The sequence below is a fragment of the Saimiri boliviensis genome, chromosome 6 (assembly GCF_048565385.1).
Source record: "Saimiri boliviensis isolate mSaiBol1 chromosome 6, mSaiBol1.pri, whole genome shotgun sequence".
In the NCBI taxonomy this organism is placed as follows: Eukaryota; Metazoa; Chordata; class Mammalia; order Primates; family Cebidae; genus Saimiri; species Saimiri boliviensis.
Genome location: NC_133454.1, coordinates 17,514,251 through 17,541,714, shown reverse-complemented (window position 1 = coordinate 17,541,714; position 27,464 = coordinate 17,514,251). Strand labels below are relative to the sequence as shown.

The 27,464-nt window shown below is 38.1% G+C and overlaps 1 protein-coding gene across 20 annotated transcripts in view; it reads right to left on the bottom strand.

Annotated features, from left to right (window-relative positions):
- DLG2 (discs large MAGUK scaffold protein 2) overlaps positions 1-27,464 on the bottom strand; it is a 2,103,224-nt gene that overhangs the window by 454,305 nt on the left and 1,621,455 nt on the right. For all 20 annotated transcript variants that reach the window (XM_074400260.1, XM_074400268.1, XM_074400258.1 and 17 more), the window contains one exon: positions 10,918-11,073. In XM_074400260.1, coding sequence (XP_074256361.1) covers positions 10,918-11,073 — 156 coding nt within the window. The remainder of the gene's footprint in view (positions 1-10,917; positions 11,074-27,464) is intronic.

Sequence of the window (27,464 nt, the reverse complement as noted above, 5' to 3'; positions counted from 1 at the left end):
TGATTAAAATTCACATATATTTGAGATATGTGATCCATAATAAATTTCTAGACCTTTTTTTTTTTTTTTTTTTTTTTTTTTACATTACAGATGGCTGTTAACTATATCCACAAAACAATCTTCCTAGGTTCAGTGGTCCATAAATCTTCTGAGAACAGGAGTCAGCCACATCTGAATTGCATATCCTCAGAAGTGCTAACCCTTTAATAAGAATTTAATGCCTACTTGGGGTCTGAGTGACAGTTTTCTCATCTGTAAAACAGAGAGGTCAGACTAAATTGTTTAGTCCAATAATTATACTCGTCCCTCTCTGAACTTATGTTAGCTTCTAGTTACTTTTTTTTCCCATAAGGCTCATGGAATGATATCTTTGCAATTATGCCAGAGGCATAAGAAAGGAAACAGAGCATGAATTAGATGAATTAGGAGGAGATCTAAATAACACAGAAAAATAAAATTCTCATTTAGTATCCTGACATCCATTTTCATTTGAGTCCATCTATTCTGTTAGGCAGGTTGTTCACAAGAACACTTGGTCACGGGGATGAGCTAGGGCTGAAATCTAGTCTGAATGCTGTTCGCCATGACACTGGTCCTGGCACAGCGTGTCCTTCAGCCAGAAGAAGGGGAGCCTTTGTAAAATTTGGACAAAGGCTTTGGCTGCTTAGCAGTGGCCCAGTATACCCTCTCCTTTTTAAAGCAAGCCATAAAATTCCTTTTTACCCTCAAAGGTATTAATTTTCTCTGGAATAGAGTGATCTTAGGTTTTAGTATTCTATTTGGAACACACATACCTAGTAACCCTCTTCAAGAGATCCTTTAAACTTCCTATGAGCTGAAAGTCTACAGAACTGAATTAAAGGGTTGACACGGAAGGTTTATTTTCTCTGCTGAGAGGCAGATTTTAATTCCTTAATTAGAATAAATTTCTACACTCTAAAATATTTAGATCACTATACAAATATAGGTAGGCTTGCACAGCCCTTCCCCTATACCGCCAACCCTACTATTCATCCTCCTTCACCATTCACTGGACTCACTATTAAGCTATGAATGGAAACACTCTTCTATAACAGTCCTTTGAAAAAAATTCATTCTCACCTCAGCCTGAGGTATCTATTTGGTGGGGGGGTCATAATATGTCATCTCACACATACAAATATAATGATAAAATTTAGGGAGTACTCCATATTTATCAGGTATTGCTCACAGCACTTTATATAAAAATTTCTCGAAATCCTGATAGATACCCCATGAGATAGATACTACAATAATTGCTACCTTATAAAAAAGTTGTTTGCTCAAGTTTACATAGTTAGAAAATTGTGAGGCAGAATTCAAACCCTGATACTTCACATCTAGAGTCCAGTTTTTTAACCATATATTCATCGTCTATTTATCTACCATTCATCTATTTATCTTTTTATATCATGTCAATCAGTCACCTGCTGATGTATCACTTTCTATTTACGAAAGAGATTTGACTATTGCTAAATGGGGTGCACTTTCCTCTGAAGCAGAATTCAATCCTTGAAGAATTACTACTATTATATTCAGTCATTATTTATTAAGCACATTTTAAAACACAGATTATGGTACCAGCCTAGTTCAGTCCAAATTCTACCTATGTGACCTCAGAAAGGTTAACTGTTTCATCACCTACAAAATGGGATAACACATTCCTCCCTGGGTTGCTGTGGAGATTAATGAGTTAATTTGCATAAAATGCTGCTGGGTAGGGAACAAGATTATAAATATGATAGTGATTGTTGCAATCATTATCCTCATAGTTGCCATCATCATCATCATCATCATCATCTGCATTGCCATTGTTACTATTAGTAAAATAAAACAAAACTCCTGCTTAAATAAAATTAATATTCGAAGTGTAAGTTCCGATGACCTTATTTCCAACTATCTCATTTCATTGTTTCTATTTGTTTGTCAAACCATGTACCGTAATTTTTCTATAAAATTGGGATGATTGTAGCTACCCCATAAGTTATAAGGTTCAAATGAGTTGGTACATGTAAAACTTCTGGAATAGTGCATAGCACCTGAAGGCACTCAATACATGTCAGTGGTTTTAATTAATACCTATGCAATGGGTGTTTTGGTTTAATGTTACTGTCTTGATTCTGAGTCCTACAATTTGTTGCTATGGTGATTTTTGCATAGCATTTTCTCAAAGCTAGTTTTCCTTCACAAAGGTAGGCTTTTGAAGTTGTGTTTATTCTTTTTATTGCTACCCAATAATTTGATGGTTACTAAAATAAATACAAAGAATGCTCCCAAAACACAGACAGACATGCTAAAACTAATAGAAAATATTTACATCATCTCAGATAGAGATACCATTTCACTTTAATTTTTTTTTTAAAAAGCAAATCAATTAAATTTAGATTGTTTTTTCACATAGTTATTTGAACATCACAGAATAGGAATTCTGGAGTAACAACATCTGGCTTCACTTCCCAGCTCTGTCATCTCAAGGTATTTGACCCTCATGAAGCCTCATGGCTCTACCTGCCTGGGTTGTTGTGCAGAATAAATAAAAGCTTTTAAAATAAAGTGAGTTTGCTGTTTTCTGTTGTCATTTACAAAATTTTAACTGTGCCTTTAAAATAATCCTTGAATTCTTAATGAAAGAACATCTTTCCCTTCGTATGAAAAAAACAGTGAGGGACAACAGTGAATTCTGTAAATTTAAGTAATCGCCTATTGAGCTAATGCATTAATTTAAAATCATGGGATATTTCCTTTCCATGTGAACCCTTTCATAGAAAGTGTTTCAGAGGAAAGAGGCTACAAAACCAAATGTAGTCAAGAGTGGTCTCTGCCACTCTGGAAGTCAATTAATCTCTTCCTATTTTCCTTAATTCATATTGGGTTTAGTGATCACCTACATCAAAAAAGCAGTTACAGCCTTCGGAAAAAAAAAAGCTACTAAATAAACTTAGGTAGAGACTATACCTTGTGAGTCATTCCCAGAGGGCTCACTCTCTTGGTTTTAATTAAAAGTGAAATAAAGAATTCTTTAAGATCGTATCAACCTTTTAAGGGCATAAGAAGGTCAATTGTTTGTTAAGCGTCTTCTTTCTCTTTCTAATGGTGCTGTTTCCCAGATTGAATCCTGTGAACAAGGCGCAAATTTCCTTTCAGAATCTACAGATTCATGGCAGGGTGGATGTGAGATGTGGGGGACAGACTGAGAATCTACAGTGTGCAGAGCGACTGTGATGAAGTCTCTGTGAGAAGGTGAGCTTGGATGTGGGAATGCCTTGGGTACAACCCAGATCCCTCCACTTGCTAGATTAAAGCACACACTTTGTAAAATTATTGGGATTATTAGAAACAATAAAATACCTATGTAAAGTACCTGGCTACAAATCTGTGCTCCATAAAGTGGCTGTTCCTTTGTCCACATTCATGAGAAGAAACATGTAATACAGAAATACGCAAGTAGATAAAAAAATAAAATTATCTCATATGGGTATGAAATCACATATAGGGTTAGAGATGTGCTACCTTTTACAGGGAGCCTATCAATGTAATAATAAAAGGAAAAATCTATGACTTTGACTATGACGACAAGAAGGATGACTGCTAAGAATGATAGAAGGTCTTAGCCCCAGCAGCTTTCTTATGATCTCAGGGGATTTGCCTGAGCTGATAAACATTTTCTACCTGATTTGTGATAGCAATAAAAATAAATATACATGAGTTCAAGGCTTTTAAATAGAATGTACTTAAGGGAACAATTAATAATGACTAATGTGGATACTGCCTGGATGAAAATTCATTTGCTCAGTTTCCCTTGATCATTGTAACAATCCTATGAGAGAAACAGCACAGATACAATTATTCTCCTCACTTTCTGATGAGGAAATTGAGGCTCTGAGGGTGCAAACATTTTCAGCTAAAATGCACGTGATGAGTATGGCCGAACGGAAGGCTTCGGACCTAGATAATCTGGGCACAATCCTTGGCTGCTCTGTGGTATCACAGTGCCACTACCTCAAATAAGGGACCCGATATATTTTGCCTCCCTTCCCTCCCATTGTTTTCTAAAGAGTTTTATGTTTATTTATTTTGGACAAGAGGGCTCATTCTGTCCAAGAGGGGCAAAGAATCACCCTCTAGTGATATCCCAAGCCAGAAAATTCTTCCCCTGAATCAGTTACCAAGTACCACCTGTTCTATTTAATAAATAATTCTGAATCCATTTGTACCTCCCTATCTGCAGAGTCTCAGTTCAGTTCTTCATTATTTCAACCCTGCTCTATGATACAATACTAACTAGTTTCCCTGCATTCAAACCTTTCCCAAGGGTGAGCTTTTTAAAAGTGCAAAGCAGATTGTGTCTTTGCTCAGCTTTAAAACTCTTCAACAGCTCCCCAATGCCTATAGAATAAAGTACAAAATCCTTGGCCTAGCAAGTAAGGTCTTCTATGATCTATAGCTGCCTGTTTCTCCAACCTTATCACCCACCCCATAGCCCTTTGCCACACAGGTAGTCTCAGAAGGCATTGTGCCTTTATATACAATGATGCTTAACTTTTTCCCATTTCTTTTACTTGGAACACATTTCTTCCCTAATCCTACTGATAAGCTGAGTGCCTTCATGATAATTCCAAGAAAAACAGTGCAGAGTTAGGTAATTTCTCCTATGTTTACCTTTAGAGACTTACATACACTTCTGTTAGAGACTAGTTTGGGAATTTATATTTGATTTCATATTTACAGACTTCGAAACAGTTAAAACATTAAAGACCCAGTAAATTTTCTGCTACTCTGCAAGGAAAGAAAGCTTACCAAAGGTAAGTTTTAGTATTCAGTTTGGAACATACATACCTAACAACTTTAAAAATCCATTTAAGGGACCCTATAACTTCGTATGGGCTGATAGTCTACAGAACTGAATTAAAGGGTTAAAATGAAATGTTTATTTTCTCTTCTCTGAGAAGTAAATTTTGATGCCTTAACAAAATGGTATGTTGTAAAATATTTAGATCTCTATAAAAATACAGACATGCTTGCACAGCCCTTCCTCCATACCACTAACTCTACCATTCATCTCCCGTCACAATTCACTGGACCCATGATTAAGCTGTGAATGGAAATAGTCTTTTATAACAGTTATTTAATAAAAGTAAAAATTCATTCTCACCTTAGCCTGGGGTACTAGTCAGGGCTTACCCTAACTCTGGCATATCATAATCATCTTATAAAATAAAGATCTTGCTCTGCATCCTAAAACTAAAAATGGTTTGAGGCTGCCAACATTGTAATTTCTACCAAGGTGGTGAATTACAGATGTGGATTCTCTGAGCCCAGCAGAGAATAGTTAGAAGTCAGACTCGCAGATGGACCTATGAGAAGATGAGTGTGCGTTTTCCATAGAAAATCCTTCTTTTAAATGATTAGAAATTGATGAAACAAGGTGTGGATGGGGCCATTTCTGTGTATATGTAAATGCATCTGCAGAAGGAATGGTCTAAGGTCATATTTGCTTCCATCACTACCTCTTGTACTAGTATGATTTTACTTATCCTAAATTAAATCAGCAGGAAGGAGACCCTTAGCTTGAGGCTGTCTCCATACTTTGAGCTCCCACATAACAATCAGAAACCTAACTTAGAAGTGTTACACACAGTAGAGTTTCAGATAGTCACAAACATCTGGGTTTCAGCCAATTGCAGGCAGCCAGCTCATCACAGCATGCCCAAATAAAGCAGATGCCTGGCTGTAGCCCATCAGGTGATTTCTTTACTTTGTATCTGTGTACAGGCTATAAAATGTTGCTTCTCAAACTGCTCATTGGAGCTCTCTAAACCTCTTCTGGTTCTGAGTGCTGCCTGATTCATGAATTGTTCTTTGTTCAAATAAACTCTGTTAAATTTAATTTCTCTAAATTTGTTATTTTAACAGTTACCTAGAGATTATGTACATTTGAGAAACTGAGGCCTTTTAGCAGATATATATCACATGGTAAGTAATTCTTCATTTATATGTCTGTGAGATACTTAAGGGGAGAGACCATGTTTTTTTCACCTTTGAAACCCTAACATTAAGGATGATGCCTGGTACTTAATTGAAGTCCCATGAAAATATATCCTTCAGTGACCAAAGACGTTTTATGATGATATAGTGCTTCAGAGTTCATTTCCCATCTCAAACCTGCCAACATATTTTAATCAGCCTTCAACTGGTTTATCTCAGCCTCTGTTATCAACTGCAATATAACAATATTAGGACCATTTATGTAAAATAACATATGTAAATGTTAGGATCATTTATGTAAAATAAATGTATGCCATAAACATTGAAAAAACAGCCAAGAATACTATTCTCTTTGCCCTAGAAATATCAAAAGCTGAATAACTTATTCTCCCAAAGTAGAGAAATCAATTACAACATCAAAAACTCCTTTTCTTTTCAAAGAAAAAGATGTACTAGATAAGAAAAAGTCCCAGCAAAATCCTATTTGGTTTTCAAATTTTAGTTTGATTTCAGACTCTGCGCATTTCTTCCTTCTCCAAGTATTAAAAAGTCAATTCTTCCAAACATAATCTGCAGCCATAGGCACAGTGCCAAGTAATTTAAAGTACTTTCCTAAGAAAAACTAACAACTTCTCTGTTTTCTTTTAAATGATCTTACAGAAGTAAATTGTGTGTATGATTAATTCATTCCTAAATGCTTGCTATTAATTCAAAGAGCTGAGAACTTGGGTCTTCCCACTGAAGCTCAGAAAATACAGAAGACTGACTCTGGTTGCTTTTGCTGACTCACCTTTATTCTTCTAAATGTGGATTAAGAATTATCCTGATGTAAATGTAAGGATGGTTTCATATGCTAACTTTCCCAGTGCATACCTAATCTGAAGCCATAATTACTGTACCAGTATGTGTATGTTTCTGGAATAGACTGCAGGAAGTTTTCAAAAGTTCTAAAAAAAATGTACATCATTATCGACTGCATCCTAAAAATCAGGCATTTCTTCAACATTGTTGACTGTCTTTTTCAGCTTGCATCTTTGTAAAAAATTGTCCCATTAGAGTAGTACCTTGTGCTTTGTTGATGATCCTTGATAAGACTTGGTTGAATAATAATACATTTTTATAATATCTTTTTTAGGGCAAAAGATCCCAGAATATTTTTATTTTACCATGAGTGGTAATAAGACATAGACCTGTGAAGATAGTAGATTGGGTTTCACAACATTACTAGAATTAGATAAGGAAGGGTTTGTCTATCTAATTCTAAGTTCTCACCTACTTCTCAGGGTCTATATGTTATTCAAGAATACAGAGAACAGTACACAGGTGACAGTGTCAAAAATGGAACCAGGATTTTTTTTTTTTACTTTTCCCCTGAATTATTGGTTGCATTTCAAGACACACTGGCTTAGAGAAGTATTTTCCATTTGAAAAATAAATTATATCTGAAATGAATTACTCAGTCTTCATGAAGTACTGACAGACACCCAATGGATTTACAACATACACAATCACCATTGACATAGTTTACGGTAAGAGTGCAACACAAAGTGAGTTCTAGTTATTACTTGTTTCTATGCATGGATTCATTCATTCATGGAGTAGTTTTATATACCTACTAAGAACTAGGTAAAACACAGCTTGAGCTATGACTTGTTCTCAAACAGGTATCAGTTTGCTTGTTTAAAGATTTTATTTCCATGTTTACGTATTCATTCAATAATTCTGAGCTCTTGCTAGCCAGATACTGGACTAAGTGTTAGGAATATAGCAGTGCACAAAATAGACACAATTCCACTCATTGCGCTTACAGTGTAGAGGATGATACAGGCATTTAGTTTGAAAATTATATAAAAAATGTACAATTATAAATTGCTTGGATCTTATGAAAAATGGAAATAAAATTTATAATAGGGGACTGATTTTCTATTTCAGAGAGCTTCTCTGAAGACACACAATTTAAGCTTGGATCTAAGATGACCAGAAGTTAATCAGGCAAAGCATAAAAAGAGCTTTTCAATTCCAGGTGAAATGCTTGAGACTAGAAGAGATTTAGTGCATTTTGTGAATAAGAAAAAAAGGCCAACATGAATAGTGTGGTCTGCAAAGGGAAGAGTGAAATGAGGTATCCAAGAGGCAGGCAAGGGCTCGGTCATGCAGAGCCTGGATGCTATGTTAAGGACTTTGCATTGCATCCTAATGCAAAAGGAGATCTGATCTGTATTTTCACAGATCACTTTGGTTGCATTGAGAATAAAGTCAACAGTGAAAATGGTGAGACCAATTAAGGAGCTATTATAGGTGGAAGATGATGGGGGCTTAGATTAAAGTGGTGGAAATATAAGTGAAGGAAAGTGAATAAATCTGAGATAATTTTGAGGCAGAATCAATGGGACTTGAAGATGAACTGAATGGTGAATGTGAGGGAAAACAAGGTAGTATGGATGACTTTCAAGTTTTTTGCTTCAACAATGAGGTAGTCATATGTGCCATTTACTGAGTTGGGGAAGTATAGAAGAGGAACAAAGTAGAGTGAAATTAAGATTTTTGGTATCAGCCAGGTGCTCATGCCTGTAATCCCAGCACTTGGGGAGGCCGAAGCGGGTAGATAATGAGGTCAGGAGTTCGAGACCAGCCTGGTCAAAATGGTAAAACCCTTTCTCTACTAAAAATACAAAAATTAGCCAGATGTGGTGGCAGGCACCTGCAATCCCAGCTACTTGGAAGGCTAAGGTAGGAGAATCGCTTGAACCTGGGAGGTGGAGGTTGCAGTGAGCCGAGATTGCACCACTGCACTCCAGCCTGGGTGATAAAGCAAGATTGAATCTCAAAAAAAAAAAAAAAAAAAAAGGATTTTTGCTATCAATGTATACTTGGTATCAATTAACAAGGCAACTAAAAGATAGGTGTATAGGTGTTTTGTGTGTGTATGATTTTTTCTACAAAGCTAAGATAAAGCATAAGATAATGGAAAAATTAAAAAAAGAAGAAAGAGAAAGAAGGGGACAAAATTAGAATAAATTGAAAATAGAATTCCCAAAAAGGGGAATATTGGATGGGGGTTGATGACTGGTGCGTATCAAAATTAGTTAGGGTGTGTAATTTTAAAAAGAAATATTCAGCATTGTACTATGTTTTTACTTAAAAAACAAATAACTCTATGGTTATATATATATATATGTATGTATGTATGTAGATAGATAGATAGATAGAGAAAGGACAGAAAAAGAGAAGTGGGTGGAAATTTTTTCCAGTGAGCAAAATGGCTAATGATCTGCCAGGTCATCATCACCTAGGTTTGAATTCCGGCTCTGTCACTTACTAGTGGATGATCTTGGGCAAGTTAGGCAACTTATCAAGTCTCCATTTCCTCATTTGTAAAACAAAGATAATGATAACATCTACCTCATAAAGTTACAGTGAAGATTAAAAGAAATAATTCATAAGAGGTATTTAACAAGCTACCTGGTACAGAAGAGCTCAATAAATGTTAGCTGTCATTTATGTAGCTGATTATAGGTAGATAATTACTAGCAAGTCATTACAGGTGTCTGGCTCTTCTCACTTCCCTAGGGGTATGGCAACTTTGCCCTCTTAGCTTTAAAATGGCATAGTTCACTCTATCAAGAAAGAATTTTAATGATTTGTTAAAAATATAGGTGGATTTAATGAATATTTATAAAGTATTCTGAAACATTATTCAACTTTAATTAATGCAAATTAATAAAAATGCCCCAGCTGATCGACATAGTCAAAAATAAGTTTTCTCATTTATTTCTGGAAATGTTAGATGTAATTTAAAATTTGTTATTTAACTCTCCTAAACAGTAATTGACTTCTAAACTTACTCCTTCAAAACATCAAAAAATAAAGACGTTCTTAGCAGACCCTCTTGATTTATCTATCTTAACTCTGAATCATTCTAAAATTTGTATTTTCTCAGCTCCTAACGATATTATGAAGACATTCATGTCTGAAAATAACTACATAGTCACCCCATTCTGTGTAGGAATATTACAGCTGGGATCTCTGTTTAAACTCAATTGGGCACTGAATTCTATTTTTCTTGCTTTCTTCTCTCTCGAACTTATCATGCCAGGTATAAACATACATATATGCTTTGGAATACTAACGCAGATTTCTGTCCAACTTTTAGACTTAGAATAATTTCTTCACAAAGTTGTTGGAAGACTCAAAACATTCTAACGTCAAATTTAGACTCCACAGTTATTGACAAGATCATACCAAGTGCAGTGACTTTAACTTCTATGAACTTCTGTTTCTTTAAATAAGCTGGGAACAGTGAAATAAGAGAATATATATGTATATACCTAGCATGACAACATAACATAAACATTAATATTATGTTCTTTGTGGTGAGATGGAACCAACTAATTCAGTCATTTTGGACAAATTGCTTAATATCTTAAGGACTCAGTTAAATGGTGATACTAATCTAATATTTTAGTTAAAATATTACATGGTGATAATAGGACGCATTTCTTAGGCCATGTTATGCCTGGAGCATAGTAAATACTTATTAAATATTATTTAAAAATATTCAACAAATATTCTCTTTCATTCTTCCAAATGAGTGACATGGTATTAAGTTCCAAAATTAATTCTTCTGGAAAAATATAATTAATACCTTATTGAAACATATAGGAACCAGGAATATGTGGAGCATCATGTGATCCTGTCTAAGTGCTCTGTAATCACTCCAGGAAACAAACCAAACCAAAACAAAAGGGCAATGTTCTTAATTTCTTGCATTGCATCAAGGGAATAGCAGAACATCTCTCCTTCTTGGGGAAGATGTTTAGTGCAAGAGAAGTGAGCAGAGGTGGCTTCTACCCACTCATCCTTGTGGAAGCACATGCAATTTGAGAAGATGAAGTGAGGAAGCGCATGCAGTACCTGGTCATCTCAGAGTCAGGAAGCAGGCCTAGGTGGTAGTGTGAATAAGGAGCTGAGAGAAGGAAACTTTTGTCACACTCAACAGGGGAATAGTGCCTGGGAGAAGCAGGCTTATCACATAGTTTGTTCACAGTGCTGTAAACAGGTTCCGGAGGCCTGGTGACACAAGAGGAAGAGAAAGATATGCATGGTTAGTACATAAAAGGAACACCTGTGCAACCAATAGCATTTCACCATATGCAAAAGTAAAAACAATGTCATTTATCTTGATTTGTTATCAAAAGAAACCCATTTTTCATGTGTAGCTTTTCTTATAATGAAGACTTTATTCCTTAGATTCTTGTGGGTAAATGTGGCCCCATGAAAATGTTCAGCCCAATGTGATTTGAGTGCTCTGAAGCATTGGGTGAACTGGAATAGCTGCTTATAAAGAAGCTTGTTTAGCTGGAATTCTTGAAATTTAGTTCTCTCCCATTTCTTCCCTTTACTGATCTGGAAACCCAGATATGATGGGTGGAGTTTCACTAGTTTTCTTAGACCATGAAGCAAACTTGAGAATAAAGCCAAAAAATACACATAATGAAATCTATGGAGTGGCACTATACCAACTCTGAACTATCTACCTTTGAATTTCTTCTGTGTGGATAAACTATGTTGTTCAGCTAAGCTTTTTTAGTTATATAAACAGGACTTAGTATTAACAGATAAACTCCTACAAAATTTAAGACTGCACATCTAATACAAAGAAATAACTATAAATAGGGCCTACTATAAATGCTAATGTATTTCATTATGTTTGGAGTCCATCTAACACCTTCTGTTTACCTAAGAAATGTAAAGAATGCTATTTTCTTTTCATATAATTTGGGCCTGTGACTGTTTGGAGAAATCTCTGCATCTTAATTTGAAAATATTGTTATACATAAAATGGTAGTTGATCTAAACTGCTACCACAGAAGCTTAGAAGAAAATAATCAATGACGTCTTTTAGGTCATAAAACATTCTCATGATAATGTCATTTCGGTAACATTGTTGTTTCTGCCTAGGAGGGCTGATCCAATTTTCTTAGTCTGATGTTGTCTCTACAGACTAAGAAAATAACGTTTGCAATTTTCTCCTACTCTTTTTCCCTCAGTAGCACCATATTTTGAGTCAAATTTTCACAATCAAAGCTGGCTAATGCAGATCTTTAAAAAATCTGGTTATACTGTATTCAACCAAATTAAGAGAAAACAGCTTACTTTCTGAAAACTACAATAAATTCAAGCCAATGAAAATGAGCTTTTCTTCATTTCCTATTTTGTCCAGGGCTGAATTCTTGAAACTTTTATTTGAATCTTTTTGCAACCATTTTATGAATATTGCCATTTGATTCACATATTTAGTAGATTTGATGTTTGGGGCAGGCTTTAATACTTCGGATTTTAGAAGAAGGCTCTTATGTCTTTGCTTTCAGTCACCTTCAGGGTGATTTCATAGTGGACAGATTACTTGCTAAGGTTAATTCTTCACTGTTCAAAGTCTTATTAACACAGAGAAACAGTTACTGATATCGCAGGTTCATTTTACCTTGGGCTCACCTTCTATTTCTTATTTATTTACTTGTTGTTTTGTACATTCACTGGCTAAATAACAGACATATCAAAACCAGTTTCTTTTCTTGGTTGTGAGAACACCTGCTATCTCAGATGGGTAGATGAAAAGATACCAAAACATAACAAACCACTTGACAAATTTGACAAAGTCTTCTTGCAATATTGGCAAAGTTCTCTTACAATTCAACATTAAAAGTATCAGTGAGGCCGGGCGCGGTGGCTCAAGCCTGTAACCCCAGCACTTTGGGAGGCCGAGGCGGGTGGATCACGAGGTCGAAAGATCGAGACCATCCTGGTCAACATGGTGAAACCCTGTCTCTACTAAAAATACAAAAAAACTAGCTGGGCGTGGTGGCGCATGCCTGTAATCCCAGCTACTTAGGAGGCTGAGGCAGGAGAATTGCCTGAACCCAGGAGGCGGAGGTTGTGGTGAGCCGAGATTGCGCCATTGCACTCTAGCCTGGGTAACAAGAGCGAAACTCCATCTCAAAAAAAAAAAAAGTATCAGTGAAAATCTCCTTTCAAGTGGCATAAAAATGAAGTTCACATCTGAAGATTTCTAATGGTTTTATTACAGTGCTAAGATTGTGTTCTATATTCTATCACATAGTATGTATATTATGTACGAGAGCACAGTACAGTAAACACTAAGTACAACATAGGCTATAATCTGAACACAGAAATGGCACATAGTAGGTATCTGATAAATGTTTCTTTGAATGAATTTTTTTTTAACCATTCTTTGTTGAGAGAAATTTTAAAAAACATTCTGGTTCTTTCAAGGGCAACATAAGTCACTGAGTTTCCTAAATAAGTCTAAATTTTTTAGGCCATCATAAATTTTCACAGGTTATACCAGAAGAACCAGAATCCCAATGTTATCATGAACTGACTGGCTTTAAGGACTTAATTAAAGCACGTGTACATGGTTTATCTGCCCTCAGAGGGATAGGTTTCTCGTGTGTTTGTGTTTAGCCACTGCAATGGCTGCCCACAGTTCTTGCGGAGTCACTCCAGTGGGCATAGTGGGCTCCTCATAGACTTCTCAGCCCTCGGTTCCAGAAGGCCTAATACTGGGAGTCAGCATTCTTAGTCTTTCCCTGCAGTTATATTCTGTGTGACGTCTCTCCAACAGACAAACAAGAAATGCCAAATTATAGACTGTCACTGGGATCTGGGTGGCAGAACAGATGCCACCATCACTTCCCATTTAATTGACAAGGAAGTGCTGAGGGGAAATGACTTTGGTAGCGTGAATCAGCCAGTCATAACTGAAAGAGCCTGATTATCCTAGTATAAATGGCCAGAGTGGCCTAGTTAGTTCAGAAGGTAGTGAATATGGAAATCCAATCCCAGAAGCCTATAAGCTCTCTTCATTCTGTGGATGCCACCAGAAGGAGGGAAGAGTAGTTGAAGATACTGGTGCGATCTCTAAGCGAGTTTATAAACAAATCATTTATCTTGTTGTCCATTTATAAAGAGCCATAGATAATGACTTTGTAGCTCATCTTCAGGGCCATCAGCGTTTATTTGCATATCTATGAGTTTATAATTGCAGGTTCTTGTAGCATATAATTAGCACACCTTGGGCCTTAGTGATCTTTCTTTTCTCTGAACTCCATTAACACTTGCTATTCGTTCTACTACCTTGGCATTTTAAACTGTTAATCCACAATTCTACTGTACGTTGGAGGGAGGTGCTTCATCTATATCTTACTTTAAGAGAAACTACCTTGCCTGTAACTGCTCCTCCCATTTGGACTACTTGCCACTACCAAATTCAGTGTCCTCCCTAACAAAAGCAGTTTACTTGGGCCCCTCACCTTGCAACAATGACCTGTATGTTAGAGACAACAAAAAGGCCTAGGTCATTTGGATTCTCCTATAGAAGGTGAATAATGTGAATAAAGGAGAAGAAATGATCAGTTAACAGAATAAGGAAAAGATGCAAACATGGAGAGAGCAGCTGTGTTCGCTAATTATAGAGCACCACAGTAAAGCGCTACCAAATTTTGTTACTAAAATGTCTAGAGGTGCCTTGAGTCTAGAATAACTGTTGGGGTTCACTGCTTCAGGGGGTTATAAGAGCTCATGCTACTGAGTTTCTTTGGTGATTCCCATATGACTTTAGTTGTATAATGAAAATCAACTACCAAACTCCCACCCTGTGCCCTTATTGGAAGTTAGATCCGGTCTCATGTTTGCAATCAATACAGTGAAAATCAAACAGACACCTTGTTTTATTTTACATCACTTTCACATCACTTCAACTAGACTATGCTTCCCAAAGCCAACAGACAAAACCTTAGGCTCCTATGTAATTACATAGTACCTGAGACTAATACCAGATTGATTCTGTCTTTCAAAGTTTGATATTTTGTTCATTATAAATTCTTTCACACCAATTTTATTTTATAATATATATCATTAAAATATTTTTGTCTTAATTACTGTGTCTCCTTAAATTTTGTACCCACCACGAGTACCTCAGTCACCTCACTATAGACCCAGCCCTGTATCAGAGATAATAAATGTTTAAGACAGTGATGATAAAGACTGTGATTGTAAGTAGTCTTCATCTGTGTAGCATCTGAAGCTGAAGCTATGAGGTCAAAGGAATACAACTCTCTTCTCTTAGAATTAACAATGAGAGTGACTTACCCTTTACTGAGTTTTCTAACTCCCTAACAAAGGGCTTTCAAAGCCTTCAGGCCAGGCGTTCCCAAACTACAGCCTATGGGCTGCATGCGGCCCCCTGAGGCCATTTATCCGGCACCCCCCACCGCACTTCAGGAAGGGGCACCTCTTTCATTGGTGGTCAGTGAGAGGAGCACAGTATGTGGCGGCCCTCCAACAGTCTGAGGGACAGTGAACTGGCTCCCTGTGTAGAAAGTTTGGGGACGCCTGCTTCAGGCTGTCTCAGGCAGGGCTCTCCCTCACTGTACAGTCTTAGTTCACAGTGCCCTCTCCTTTTCTACAATATTAGATCCTAGAAGATCAGGATCAAGTATCATGTGTCTTTGTTTCTGTTGGAGGCTCACAGCAACATATTCAAGCTTATGTACGTGGCATTTGAGGTCAGGGCATGAAAAAATACTCAGGCACTGTGTATATTATTGATGCATGGGAAGGAAACTTCTTGAGCCTGAAAACAGGACAGGGAGTGGAGTGTGTGGTGGAATAAAGAATGCTGAAAACAACCTCCTGAGAATGCAGTTTGAGTGTGTACAAGGTCACAGGTGCCTCAGCAACCCACCTCAAATGACCATCTAATGGATGTTTGTAGTTAATACAAGCCCTTTCAATAAATACTTGGTGGATGGATGCTCTCCAAAGAGCTACCCCCAGCCCCGCTCAGGTGGACCTGTCTGAGTACATTGATCTTGGTGTTCGCTGCAAGCTATAAGCTCTGCAACTGGTGCCCTTGATGTGATTGCCTTGAATTTATGCATGAAGGTGAAGAGCTCATCAATTTTTGGGAAGTCCTGGTAAGGGAGAGTCCTGACTCCCACCAGGAGGACGCGACACACACATAAAATATCAGGGGCTAGGTTAAGGGTCAACAAATGACCAAAGAGCAGAAAGTATTTTTTAAAACACTGCAACAGCTACGTAAAGCTACCCAGTGCACTGTAGAACCTGGAGCTCTACACGCTCTTAATTCAGCAGCAATGCCCTTGGATTCCTGATCAAGGAACCTTAGATTTAGAGTTATGGGATCTGGTAGGTCGCTGCCTGAAAAGAGATACACGAGCAAGGTCATTTTACTAATGTTACTATTTTGACCACCTGGGCGCTGGTAAGCTCTGCATTGTATCATCTTCATCTGCTAGACTGCCGTGAGTCAGACTTCTCCACCTGAAGAGAATTCAGGAGATTTAAAAGAGAAGGAAAAACAGAAACCAGAACAGCAGGGAGAGATTTGTCTCCCCTCTTCATTCCCTTCTATGGGGAATAAGAGACTTTTTCTAGTGAAGATAAGGATGGACCCGAGACTTTTCCTCCTCCTATAGAAAAACCATTGCCCTCTTTTCCTCCACCCATAAAGGAACATGCATTTGTTGGCCCCATTCAGTCAACAGTGCTTTGCATCGGAGATTGGAGGCTGCCCAAGAGAGGATCCTTGGATAAGACCTCAGGTCAGTGAACGTCTATATATGATTGGGTGGCCTCACCTCCTTGACAAAATTCCCTGCTGGAGGGGTGCCTCCAGGAGGGAAGGAAAGTGGCTGATTACGATTGTTTTCCTAATATGCAAGTTCTCACTGCCTACTTCCAGGATTGACCTTTTTGGCCTTGTCTTGTTTCCGTGTAATATAAAGGAAAGCTGCATGCTGCCTTCTGGGTTTTATCCAAGAAAGCTCTGGCTTTCTTGATGCCCACAGAGGCATGGAGCAGGAGAGTTGCTAGGATGCCATGGAGTGCCCATTTGGTCTCTGGCAGTCTAGACAAGTTGCCCCTGTCTGGGTTTGTGGTGATGGAGGGGAGGCCAAGAGACACAGACCGAGTCCCGGGTGGCTGCAGGCAGCTCCAGCCGGGTCCTGAGAATCCTCCTCGCCATGGTCACGTGCCTTAGTAACTGTGCCCAGAAAGTGGCCTGCTGCCTGCTGTGCTGCTGCTTTTCCTACTTCTGCCCTTCCCTGCCACACCTCGCATGTCTCAGCTGACAAGCAATTCCTTGTCTTCCCTAACTCTCTGCGGCAGGCGTCCCCAAACTATGGCCCACGGGCCGCATGTGGCCCCCTGAGGCCATTTATCCGCCCCGCTCCGCACTTCAGGAAGGGGCCGCTCTTTCATTGGTGGTCAGTGAGAGGAGCACAGTATGTGGCGGCCCTCCAATGGTCTGAGGCCCCCTGTGTAAAAAGTTTGGGGACGCCTGCCTACGGAAAGGGCTAAGAAACAGTCCATGTGCACCCGTCCTTATTAGCCTAAAGTGGGCCGAGGGGTGTGGAGCAGCCTACAGTACAGAGCTCTGCGGGAGAAGCCCGCTAATAAGGGGCGCTCTCCCCTTGCCATGTTAAATGCTAACTAGGCTGAGGTGGACGAGCTCTGCCAGCTGCTGTCATCTTCAGAAGATAGACGCAGCAGTAAGGAATGTTTTTTTTCGCTTTTTAATAACATGTTTAAAAACACTGTGGCTAGGAAATTTCAAAGCAGACCCTGTGCTGCACGTCTGCTCCTCCCCTGAGCCTCTCTGCTTGGGGGCAGTAAAAATGATAAAAAGCCCAGTACGCTTTCAGTACCTTACCCAACAGCGTTGGCTCCAAGCGTAGGTGGTCTGGAGGACGAGGGGAGCGGTCTTCTCCCAGCCTGTTACCCTCTTGCCTCCTGCCTCCGCACTTACGCAGGCGCTTTACCGCCTGGTCATTCCCTGGCCTCTTGCTGCCACGTGTAGTCTTCCTTCCTTCCTCTCAGGGTAAGGGGAGGAACAGGTGGCAGGTTGTTAAAAAGAGAGGCTGCCTAAGAAGTCCGGAGCAAATGGGAAGAAACCGGCCACAGCCCAGCTTTCCCAAGCTCACTTCTAAAACATTCCACCTAAAGGCTAATGCAGGAGAATGGCCAGCACCAGAGGACACTTTTAAAAGTTTTCTTTTTCTTTTTCCTTTACACATTTAAGCTAACTCAATGCAGGTTTATTTTCCTAGAGACTTAAAGTCACATTCTAATAACTTTCAAGGGCCAAAATATGGTAAAAATCACTTAAAATGTCCATCCTTTCCAAGCCTTAGTTTAACAGGTAGGCTTTATCTTTTGCCATTTCTGTGTTTTCTAGGTATTTACTTGTCTCATAATCCCTCTAAACACATACAGAAGACCACAGATTTAATGGCTTCTCTTCTCATAAAGGGATGCTGGCTTTGTGTCCAAATGACCCTGCTCCTCTTCTCTTACCTTCAAGCAAGGAACAATTTCATACTCTCTTAGCTTGTGATAGTGATTGGCAAGTAGCAATGGCTGACTTTATTGGTAATATCAGCTTCCAAGTACCAGCCTCTAAGCTCCTGAACTTTTTACAAACTCTGCCTCTTAAATTTGTATCTATTGTTGTCTCTGAGCCCTTGCTGCACACCATTACTGTGTTTATAGATGGTTCAGAAAAAACTGAAAAGCAGGTATAGTGTGGCCAGATGCCAAGCAAAATTGGCCTCCCAAAATCCAGGAACATAGTATTACTCATTTAGATCTTGCACATGTGAAGGGCATTACTGATGAATCTCTACGAGCTTTGTTTCCCATAGCGCAAGAGCTCCTGTGTGCTCGTCGTCACATCTTTATATCTCACATATTCGCTCTCATTCTAGGTTACCAGGCCCTTTATCAGAAGGAAATGCTCGAGCTGATGCTCTGATACAACCACAAATGTGGTTTGCAGACTTTCCCGCATTTTTGCGAGCTCAAGCTGATCATGCCTTTTTCATCAGAGTGCCCACAGTCTTAATGGTTTCATTTAACACTTGCTCAAGCTTGTATGATTATTAAAATTTGTCAAAATTTGCATTCTCTCTCTTCTTTTTCCTTAGGACTTGGTTTTAGCCCATGAAGTCTGATGCCTAATGCTGTATGGCGAACTGATGTTACTCAGTATCCACCCTTTGGATGTTTTAAGTTTCTCCGTGTTACTGTGGACACTTATACAGGTTTAATGCATGTTAACCCCCCAGACAGGACCAAGAAAAAACTAAAGATGCAATTTTTCATTTGTTTAAATATATTGTAACTATAGGCCTTCCACAAACTATAAAAACTGATAATGGACCTTGCTTTCTTAGTGCTCAGTTTACATATGGATTGCAACTTCAACACATAGAACACAAAACTAGCATCCTTTATAACTCAACTGGTTAGGATATTGTTAAACAAGCTCATGAAACTCTTAAAGTATATCTTAATAAACAAAAAAGGGAGAATAGGGGGCTCTCTCCTCAAGAACAGGATATGTCATTGGAGAATCGACCAGCAATAACAGTGACGACTCAGAAGGCACCTGACATTACTTGAGGACAGCCAAAGAGATTGGATCAACACCATGGAAGCCCCTGCAACTGCAGAGAATTGGTTTCTTATGTATCTCGTAGTAACTGGGGAAACTTCTGAGAAAGCGAGACAAACATAGATGTTAGGGTGGCTGGTCATTCTTGTCCTTTGCCAAGTGTTATCAGCTCAAGAACACCTTTATTGGAGTCATGTTCTAAATCCCCTTGTTTTTAATGTTATTACATGGTGGGATGCTGACCTGCCTTTGTCATCTAATGATAGTTCTTGGACAGGAAGTCAATAGATACCCGTTTTACTCCTTAATTGAAAATATGAAATGGATTAATCTTAATGACTCCTTGACTTTATTGTCTAGTAATCCCTCTTTTTGTTTTTCCACAAATAGCACATGACAAGTGTGTTACTCTCATTCCTCAGGAGTATCTGTACTATCAGCCCAAAAGGGATGCTAAGCTTGCAAATTTGACCTTTATTTCTGCTGTTACCACTAATCTTGCTGAGGTCTCTAATGAAGCTACAAGTGCCTGATCTGCCTTTATGACATCTGAGGAGGGACTGAAGATACAAGTTTGAGGCCGTCTTTTGGTCTCTGTGCAGACAACCTGTGCTGTGCCAAGGGCCTCTGCATGATAATAGCACCTTACTTGATTGGGGTCCCCATGATTATCTTGTGTCTGCTAATCAGACTACTGGATTTAAGAGTCTCTTCAATAGTCACCTCGTCAGAGTATGGGCTTTCAGGACCAATATTACAACTAAAAGGGAAACAAGCTTTAAGCCCTGCTCATACCCAAATTTGGAGATTAAGACTTTCCTTTTTTGAAAGGGTTCTTTCACATGTTAAGTCCATTACTAGTGGTGGCAACTATACCTTTTCTTTGCACAATAATGTTGCTGATGCAGTTGTGATTTGTACTATGTCCCCTTAAATACTTCTATTTGGGCAAGGTGTTCCTAACAGAGAGCAGAATCAATCCTTTTATAGTATTAAAGTCTCTTCCAGTAGCTGGTATGCTACACGGGTGTCTCATCAAGATGTTATGCAGTTAAATATGACCTATGTCATGATCTTAAAACAGTGTGCAGAATTGTGGCTGCCTGTAAATTTAATCCGGAACTGGGAAGGAGATTTCACCTTCCAGTAATTTACAAACGCACACCTGCAATGGGGCTTATCATGACCATTTGTCTTCTCAAATTTCCACTCTTGAGTATAAATTAAAAAAACAACTTGAAGAATGGTCACAGCAATTACAAACAAGTACCCTTCAGCAATTACAAGATGGCTTTCAATGGCTAAACCCAAACAACTTGGTTGTCTAGGTTAAACATACACATTTGGGTGATGGCCGCTATACTTTTTCTTTTTTGTATCTGTTTGCTAGGCATCTGCACATGGCTCTGTGCTGCCACCCGATGCATCTACAACCAAGGAAGAACAGAAGCTTACCCTACATTGGATGACCAGCATGCTCTAAGAATTAAAGAAGGGGGAGATGTTGGGGGTGCATGGCTACATATTCAAGCTTATGTACATGGCATCTGAGGTCAGGGCATGGAAAAATACTGAAGCACTGTGTTATTTGTGCATGAGAATGAAACTCCTTGAGCCTGAAAATAGGACAGGGAGTGGAGTGTGTGGTGTGATAAGGAACACTAAAAACAGCCTCCTGAGAATGCAGTTTGAGTGTGTACAAGGTCACAGGTACCTCAGCAACCCACCTCCAATGACCATCTAGTGGATGTTTGTAGTTAATATAAGCCCTTACAATAAATACTTGGTGGACGGATGCTGGGCGGACTCTCTTGGAATGCCAGGAACAAAGTACTCAGACAGTTCCAGCTGAGCGGGGCAGCTGGAACTGTCTGAGTGCTTCGTTCTTGGCATGCACTGCAAGCTATAAGCTCTGCAGTTTCCCCATCACTTTCCTGAATGCAACAATGCATGACTGAAGTACCGTCATAGAACATGAAAGGAATTGGGAAAAAGATAAGTGATCAGTACCTTTTATTCTCTTTTCCTGAGCCAGAACTAAAAGGGGGCATCTAAAATTACAAAAAGATGGATTTAAGTCATATATGTATATGATTTTGAGCACAAATTTCTCCATCATATAGACTGATATGGCTAATTCTGCAGACTTTTCAGATTCTCCAAAGGTTACCCTGCTATATGGTCTTCTTTGGTTGCCCTAATGGAAGGGGGGTATCCAACCCCATGTCCTATATTTGCAAAATGCAGAACCAAGCTGCATTAATTATAGCAGCCAGAATGTCAAGGGCTCAGATCCCTAAGTATCTAATATATTGCCAGACATAATTCGAGAAAAAAGGATTGTAACCTTAAAAGGGTGCCTCTTGCTCCTCTTTATGTGGCCAAGGATTTGGAAAAGTGTAAGAGGATCGAATTCCAGGCCTGGGCTAATAGTTCTTAAGGGTGGGGTTTTGGGAAGCCCTAAGAGTAATTAGGGGATAAAAGAGAATTAGGATCAGGTTATGAACTATGTGACTCAATATGTGAAGGGATGTTATAAAAAATGGTAAAGACGCTGACTTCTCTTATACTGAACTTTAAGCAGGAAAGTATTAGTCACTTGATGAAGATGTTATAAAGGCCTTAAAGTATGATATATGGGAGGGCTTGATCTAGGTGATTTGTAAGAATCCATCTGCCACCCTAATTCCAAGCACCATTGAATTGGGCACTCAAGAATTTCCACTGGGGCCATTGGAGTAGATGCCTATTTGCGCCGCACTTACTTAAGTCTTCCAAATCTTAGCTTTCTCATTTATAGACCTAAAATAATATTTAAAAAGTTTTCCCTGTATACCAGCACAATTATAAATTGCAAAATTATACATAGACCTAAATTATTATGAGCAGCACGTTAAGTACAAGCAAACAGACCTAGGTTTAGAGCTGGCTCTTCCAAATTCTACCTTGTATGACCCTCCGCCATTTCTTAACATCCTCATCTGGAAAGAGGGACTAGTAATATCAGCCTAAAGATGATTGTGAGAAATAGGAAGAATGTGCATAAAGCACTTAGCTCAGTCCATGGCACTCACTATGAGCTCATCTAAAGGGAGCCATTATTATTATCTTGATTATCATTCTTAGACACTCCAGCTCACAAGGATGCATCATCTCAGAAAAAGTTGCTCCCCTTTGTGAGAACACATACAAATAACATTCTTCACCCACTCACTTAGAATCAGTCAGTTCACACAATAGCACTTTCATGTAATGTGAATTCTCTACAAGAGGGTTGAACAGAGGAAGTAACAATCAGTGTACTACAAAGTGCCTTCTAAAGACTCACTTTTGCTCTGGATATTGAAAAGATAATTGATCCTCTTTAATAGCCCTGGAGGTTGATGATCACTTTCTCTGAACTTCTCAATTATTTTCATTGCCTCTAACAATATAGCAGCCCCAACTCTAATGCCCAATTTGTACCTGGATCTTTATAATGGTTGGCTTTCCTGCATGGTTCACAGCTGTGTTGTCATATCACATTGTTGGGTCATAAGTAATTTGTTATTAATAATAGTTTAGGTAACACAATCAGCACACATTTACTGTTTAACAGTAGAAATTAGGATTTTGACTGATTATTTTTTTCTATATAAACATCACTCTCAATTATATTTTATTGTGTTCATTGAGGTGTTTATTGGAAGGTTGAGGAGAGAAAGGCCAGAGTAAGAGCTGCATGATTTAAAGTTGAATACTAAGATGCTTTATTTCCTTAAAATATGTTTGGGTTTCAACAAAAGTGAGTTCTGTCATGGCACTGGGTTGTAAATGGCTATGGAGTGTTCCACTGGAATAAGAAGTTGACCATCAATGACCTTGACAATGGTGATTATAACAAAAGGGTATTGGGTGAGAGTGTCCAGTTATAGTAGTCAGTCTTAAAATTGACAAATCATAGTTTCAGTTGTGGTATATTGAAATAGACACTACACTGCTGGTGCTATGGAGTGCAAAACCTCCTTAAAATATTTCAAGAAAGCAACTTGGCAATATATTTCAAGAGTTTTAGAAATAATCCTGCCTTTTTGTTCAACAATTCTACTCTAGTGTGCTATCTGAAGAAGAAAATAAAAAAATAGTTTTCTGAAAGATCTTTAAACAACCATTGTCTAAGATTCACAGAGTCAATATTATGGCCAGATCAGAGCCTTTGAGATACAGATTTGAATTATTTGAGGAAGGTTCAATATGTGCTATACCAGTGCTTAAATTTTTACACTTTTATAAGCCTGCTTTTAAAAACTTTGTTTCAGTTTTGTTAAAAAAAAATTAACTGAACTTATAGGATAAAATACAGATCTATAAAGAGTTAGGTTAATAGTTATTGAGAATCTTGGTGGAAAAAAATTTAAGCATAAAATAAATGGAAGAAATCACATAAAAAAAGATGAGAGATTTGACTACATAAAAATTTAAACCCACTGAAGACAAAAACTCATAGACAAGCAATAAACTGGGGAAAACAATTTATCAAATGCATTTATCAACGTTTTAAAAGTGCTCCTACAACTCAGTAAGAAATATGGTAACATTTCAGTAGAAAACGGACAAAAACAATTAGCATCCAATCACAAGAGAAAATACAAATGACAAATAGACACACACATATAAACATATATTATTTTATAAAATGATATATAAAATAACACAAATTAAATAATATATCCCTTTACCTATTAAAAAATAAGGAATATTAAAATTGACAAATCATAATTTCAGTTGTGGTATACTGAAATAGACACCACATTGCTGGTGCTATGGAGTGTAAAGCCTCCTTAAAACATTTTAAGAAAGCAATTTGGCAATATATTTCAGGAGTTTTAGAAGTAATCCTGCCTTTTTGTTCAGCAATTCTACTCTAGTGTGCTATCTGAAGAAGAAAATAAAAAAAACATGTACAAAGGTTTCGTAGAAGGAAAGTCATTGATGTTTGTTATAAGAACAAAAATGAATAAAAAAACAATCAAAATGTCCAGCAAGAGAAAGGTATGGAATATGAAATACATTCACATGATGGTTTATTGTTTAACTATTGAAGTTAATATTCATAAAACATTGTAATGATACAGAAAAATGCTTTATTTTATAATGTTGAATAAAGTGGAATACAAAATTATGTATGGGGCTGTGGAAACAGCAGAAAGTGAAAGCACCTAATTCTCTTACCATTTCAGAGAGACTGAGCTAAGGTTATATGAAAGTAAACACTGTGGGGAGTAGGAATTCTAGTGCAGGGATGAAAGAGGATGAAAGAAGTGAAAGGGTGAGAGAGGGTGGAAGGGGTGAAAAAAAGGTGAAAAGGGTGAAAGGGCTTTCTAGAAAGTGGTAACAGCACATGCAGATTTAAAGAGGTATCTGAAAACATGTCCCATTTAAGGAGTTTGTTAAAGGTTTGAGTAGATGACAAAATTGAAAAGTTAGGTAGGTCTTGAGTACAATTTAGATATCCATAGCTGATGAGAAGTTATGGTAGATAGTGTTTCTCCTACTAGATGGAATTAAAAGAGTGCAATCAGCTTGGCTATTCATTCATTCATTCATTCACTCATTCCTTCCTTCCACAAATATTTACCAAAAACCTACTTTGTGGCAGGTCCAGAGAAACGTACTGGGTATATAGTAAAACAATTTTTAAAATAGTCCCTTTGCTTATTGAACAAACATTTTGTTTGTATGGAAATCTGATTGCAGGAACAGAGACTTATTCAAGGTACTTTAGGTAACAGGACACATGTGCATGGAAATCCAAAAAAGCTGCTTAAGAAATAAGGAAGAGTGAGATCTGATGAGCTGGATCTTTCCAGCTTTCTCTTTAAGATAACACAGTTTCTTTTGTGCTACTTGTTCCTTCTCTCTCAAATAACCACTTTAACCTCTAATCTACCAGTGAGATGTTTTCTCCCTGATAGCTTCTTCTTGCCCTCAGTTTCTGTTCTGTAACGACATTAGCTGGCATTAGACTCAACAATGGATCATCGAATCTCCTTTACAGCATAACTCACTAGCTTCCCCTTTCACTGATCGTTGCCTTGGATGGACTGCTTTTCAGTTAAACATTCCTAAGAGAGTATGTGATGGATTTAGTACACCTTTTTGAGTAAACCACCTTCTCGGTTACTGGCTAGCCTCTGGATTGCCATCCTTTGGGCCAAGCACACACCCTGTCTATTCAGCGCTCACTAGGTGATGAGCCACCTGGTCCTTAGGGGTTTGGATTGCCCTTTCAGCAGACCTGTGGGCAGGGCCCACTTGTTCAAGCTGGGTATCCCACTGGTACCTTCAGGTTTGATCTGTTGAGTATACTCCCCACATCTTCATAGTCTTAGCCAGTACTATGAAACAATGGTGTAGAGAAAAAAGGCAAGGCCATTCCTTTTTAAGAAAAATTTGGAAATAACAAAAGAGAAAGGAAAATGTGAGGAACACCACAAAGGCCTCCAAAGAGAAGGTTTGAAGCTTAATATCACCTACCAGTTCTTTCTTTTTATCATAGTGTTAAAATATAATGTTACAGAATAAATACTCCAACTCTAAAATAATTCTTTTCTTTCCTCAGAGGCTCCAGGATGATTTATGTCAGTAACACCTAAAGTTGCCAAACCTGACAAAGCTTTGAGTTTTAAAATTCACACCTTCACAAAAATTTCTGGATATATTTAGCAAAATCATATTTTCTAAAGTAGAATGCAAAATGTTTATTCAACTGTATGCTTCTGTAGGCCAGTTTTACATTACTAAGACAAACTCTACAGAAGGAAAAACTCTTCTACCTTTAACTGAATGGATGCTAAGACTGAATATAACGGCAGCTTCCTAGAAGGCAAAATAATGTTCAGATATAATTCTCTACTTGTGAACAGGAAGGATAAGGTGGCTTTAACCAAATCACTTAAATGGATTTCTTTCACATTCCTTGGAAGAGTTCATTTCCCTCTGTTTCATGCGGCTGCTACGATTTAGTATTCTGCGCCTGTTACTGCAAATAGGTTATAAAGATGGTCTGGTGGCCCACAAGGGAAGGATAAGACATGCTTAAGAACAAGAGATTGTTGTAGCACTGCCTTGCTCTCTTTATAGAAGGCTCTTTGCCAAGAAGCACCTTTACTAGGATTTCAGACCAAGACAAAGACTGAGGTCATGAATGCCCTTGAATTGATGGTTCACATTCTGTTAAAATTTACATGTATTGGTTCTTTACTCCAACCCTAAACATTAGAAAGTCCCTGGTTTCTATCAGTCTCACTACTATTTTCTCCATAAAGTCTTCTGAGTACATCTGATGGCAGATTTTTCTCTCTTCTAAACTCCCATACAGTATTTCTTCATGATTGCCACTTGGTTTTGTACTTTGATGTATTTAAAACGATAATAACAATTCACATATATCTTCTGCTGCATATGCTTTACATACCTGATATCATGTAATAACTTGCATATACCCTGTGCTACATATGCTTTACATATCTGATATCATGTAATCCTCCAATGAATCCTAAGACATATGTAACACTATTATCTGCAAAGGTTGGCATTAACTTTCTCCTACTCACATAATCTGACAGATGTTTGGTTTCAAAGCCTGGTGTGTAACCACTAAGAGTTTTGTCGTCGTTATTTTAAACTCTTTCTTTAGCATATACTTGCCCTCAGTGATCTGATTATATTTCTTTTTCATACTGGCAATTATAGCTCCTTTTTAAAGGCAGTAGAGGATAGATCAGATAAAGCAAACTGTGAGTCTAACTAGATTAAAATCTGGCCCCATTCCTTTAAGCCATGTGATCTTGGGCAGATTATTTACCTCTATGCCTCAGTTTCCTCCCCCAACAAGCAGGAATAGTGCTTATCTCTTAGGGCCTTATGAGTATTAGATGAAATGATGCATGAATAACACAGTGCCCAGAAGACAATCAGT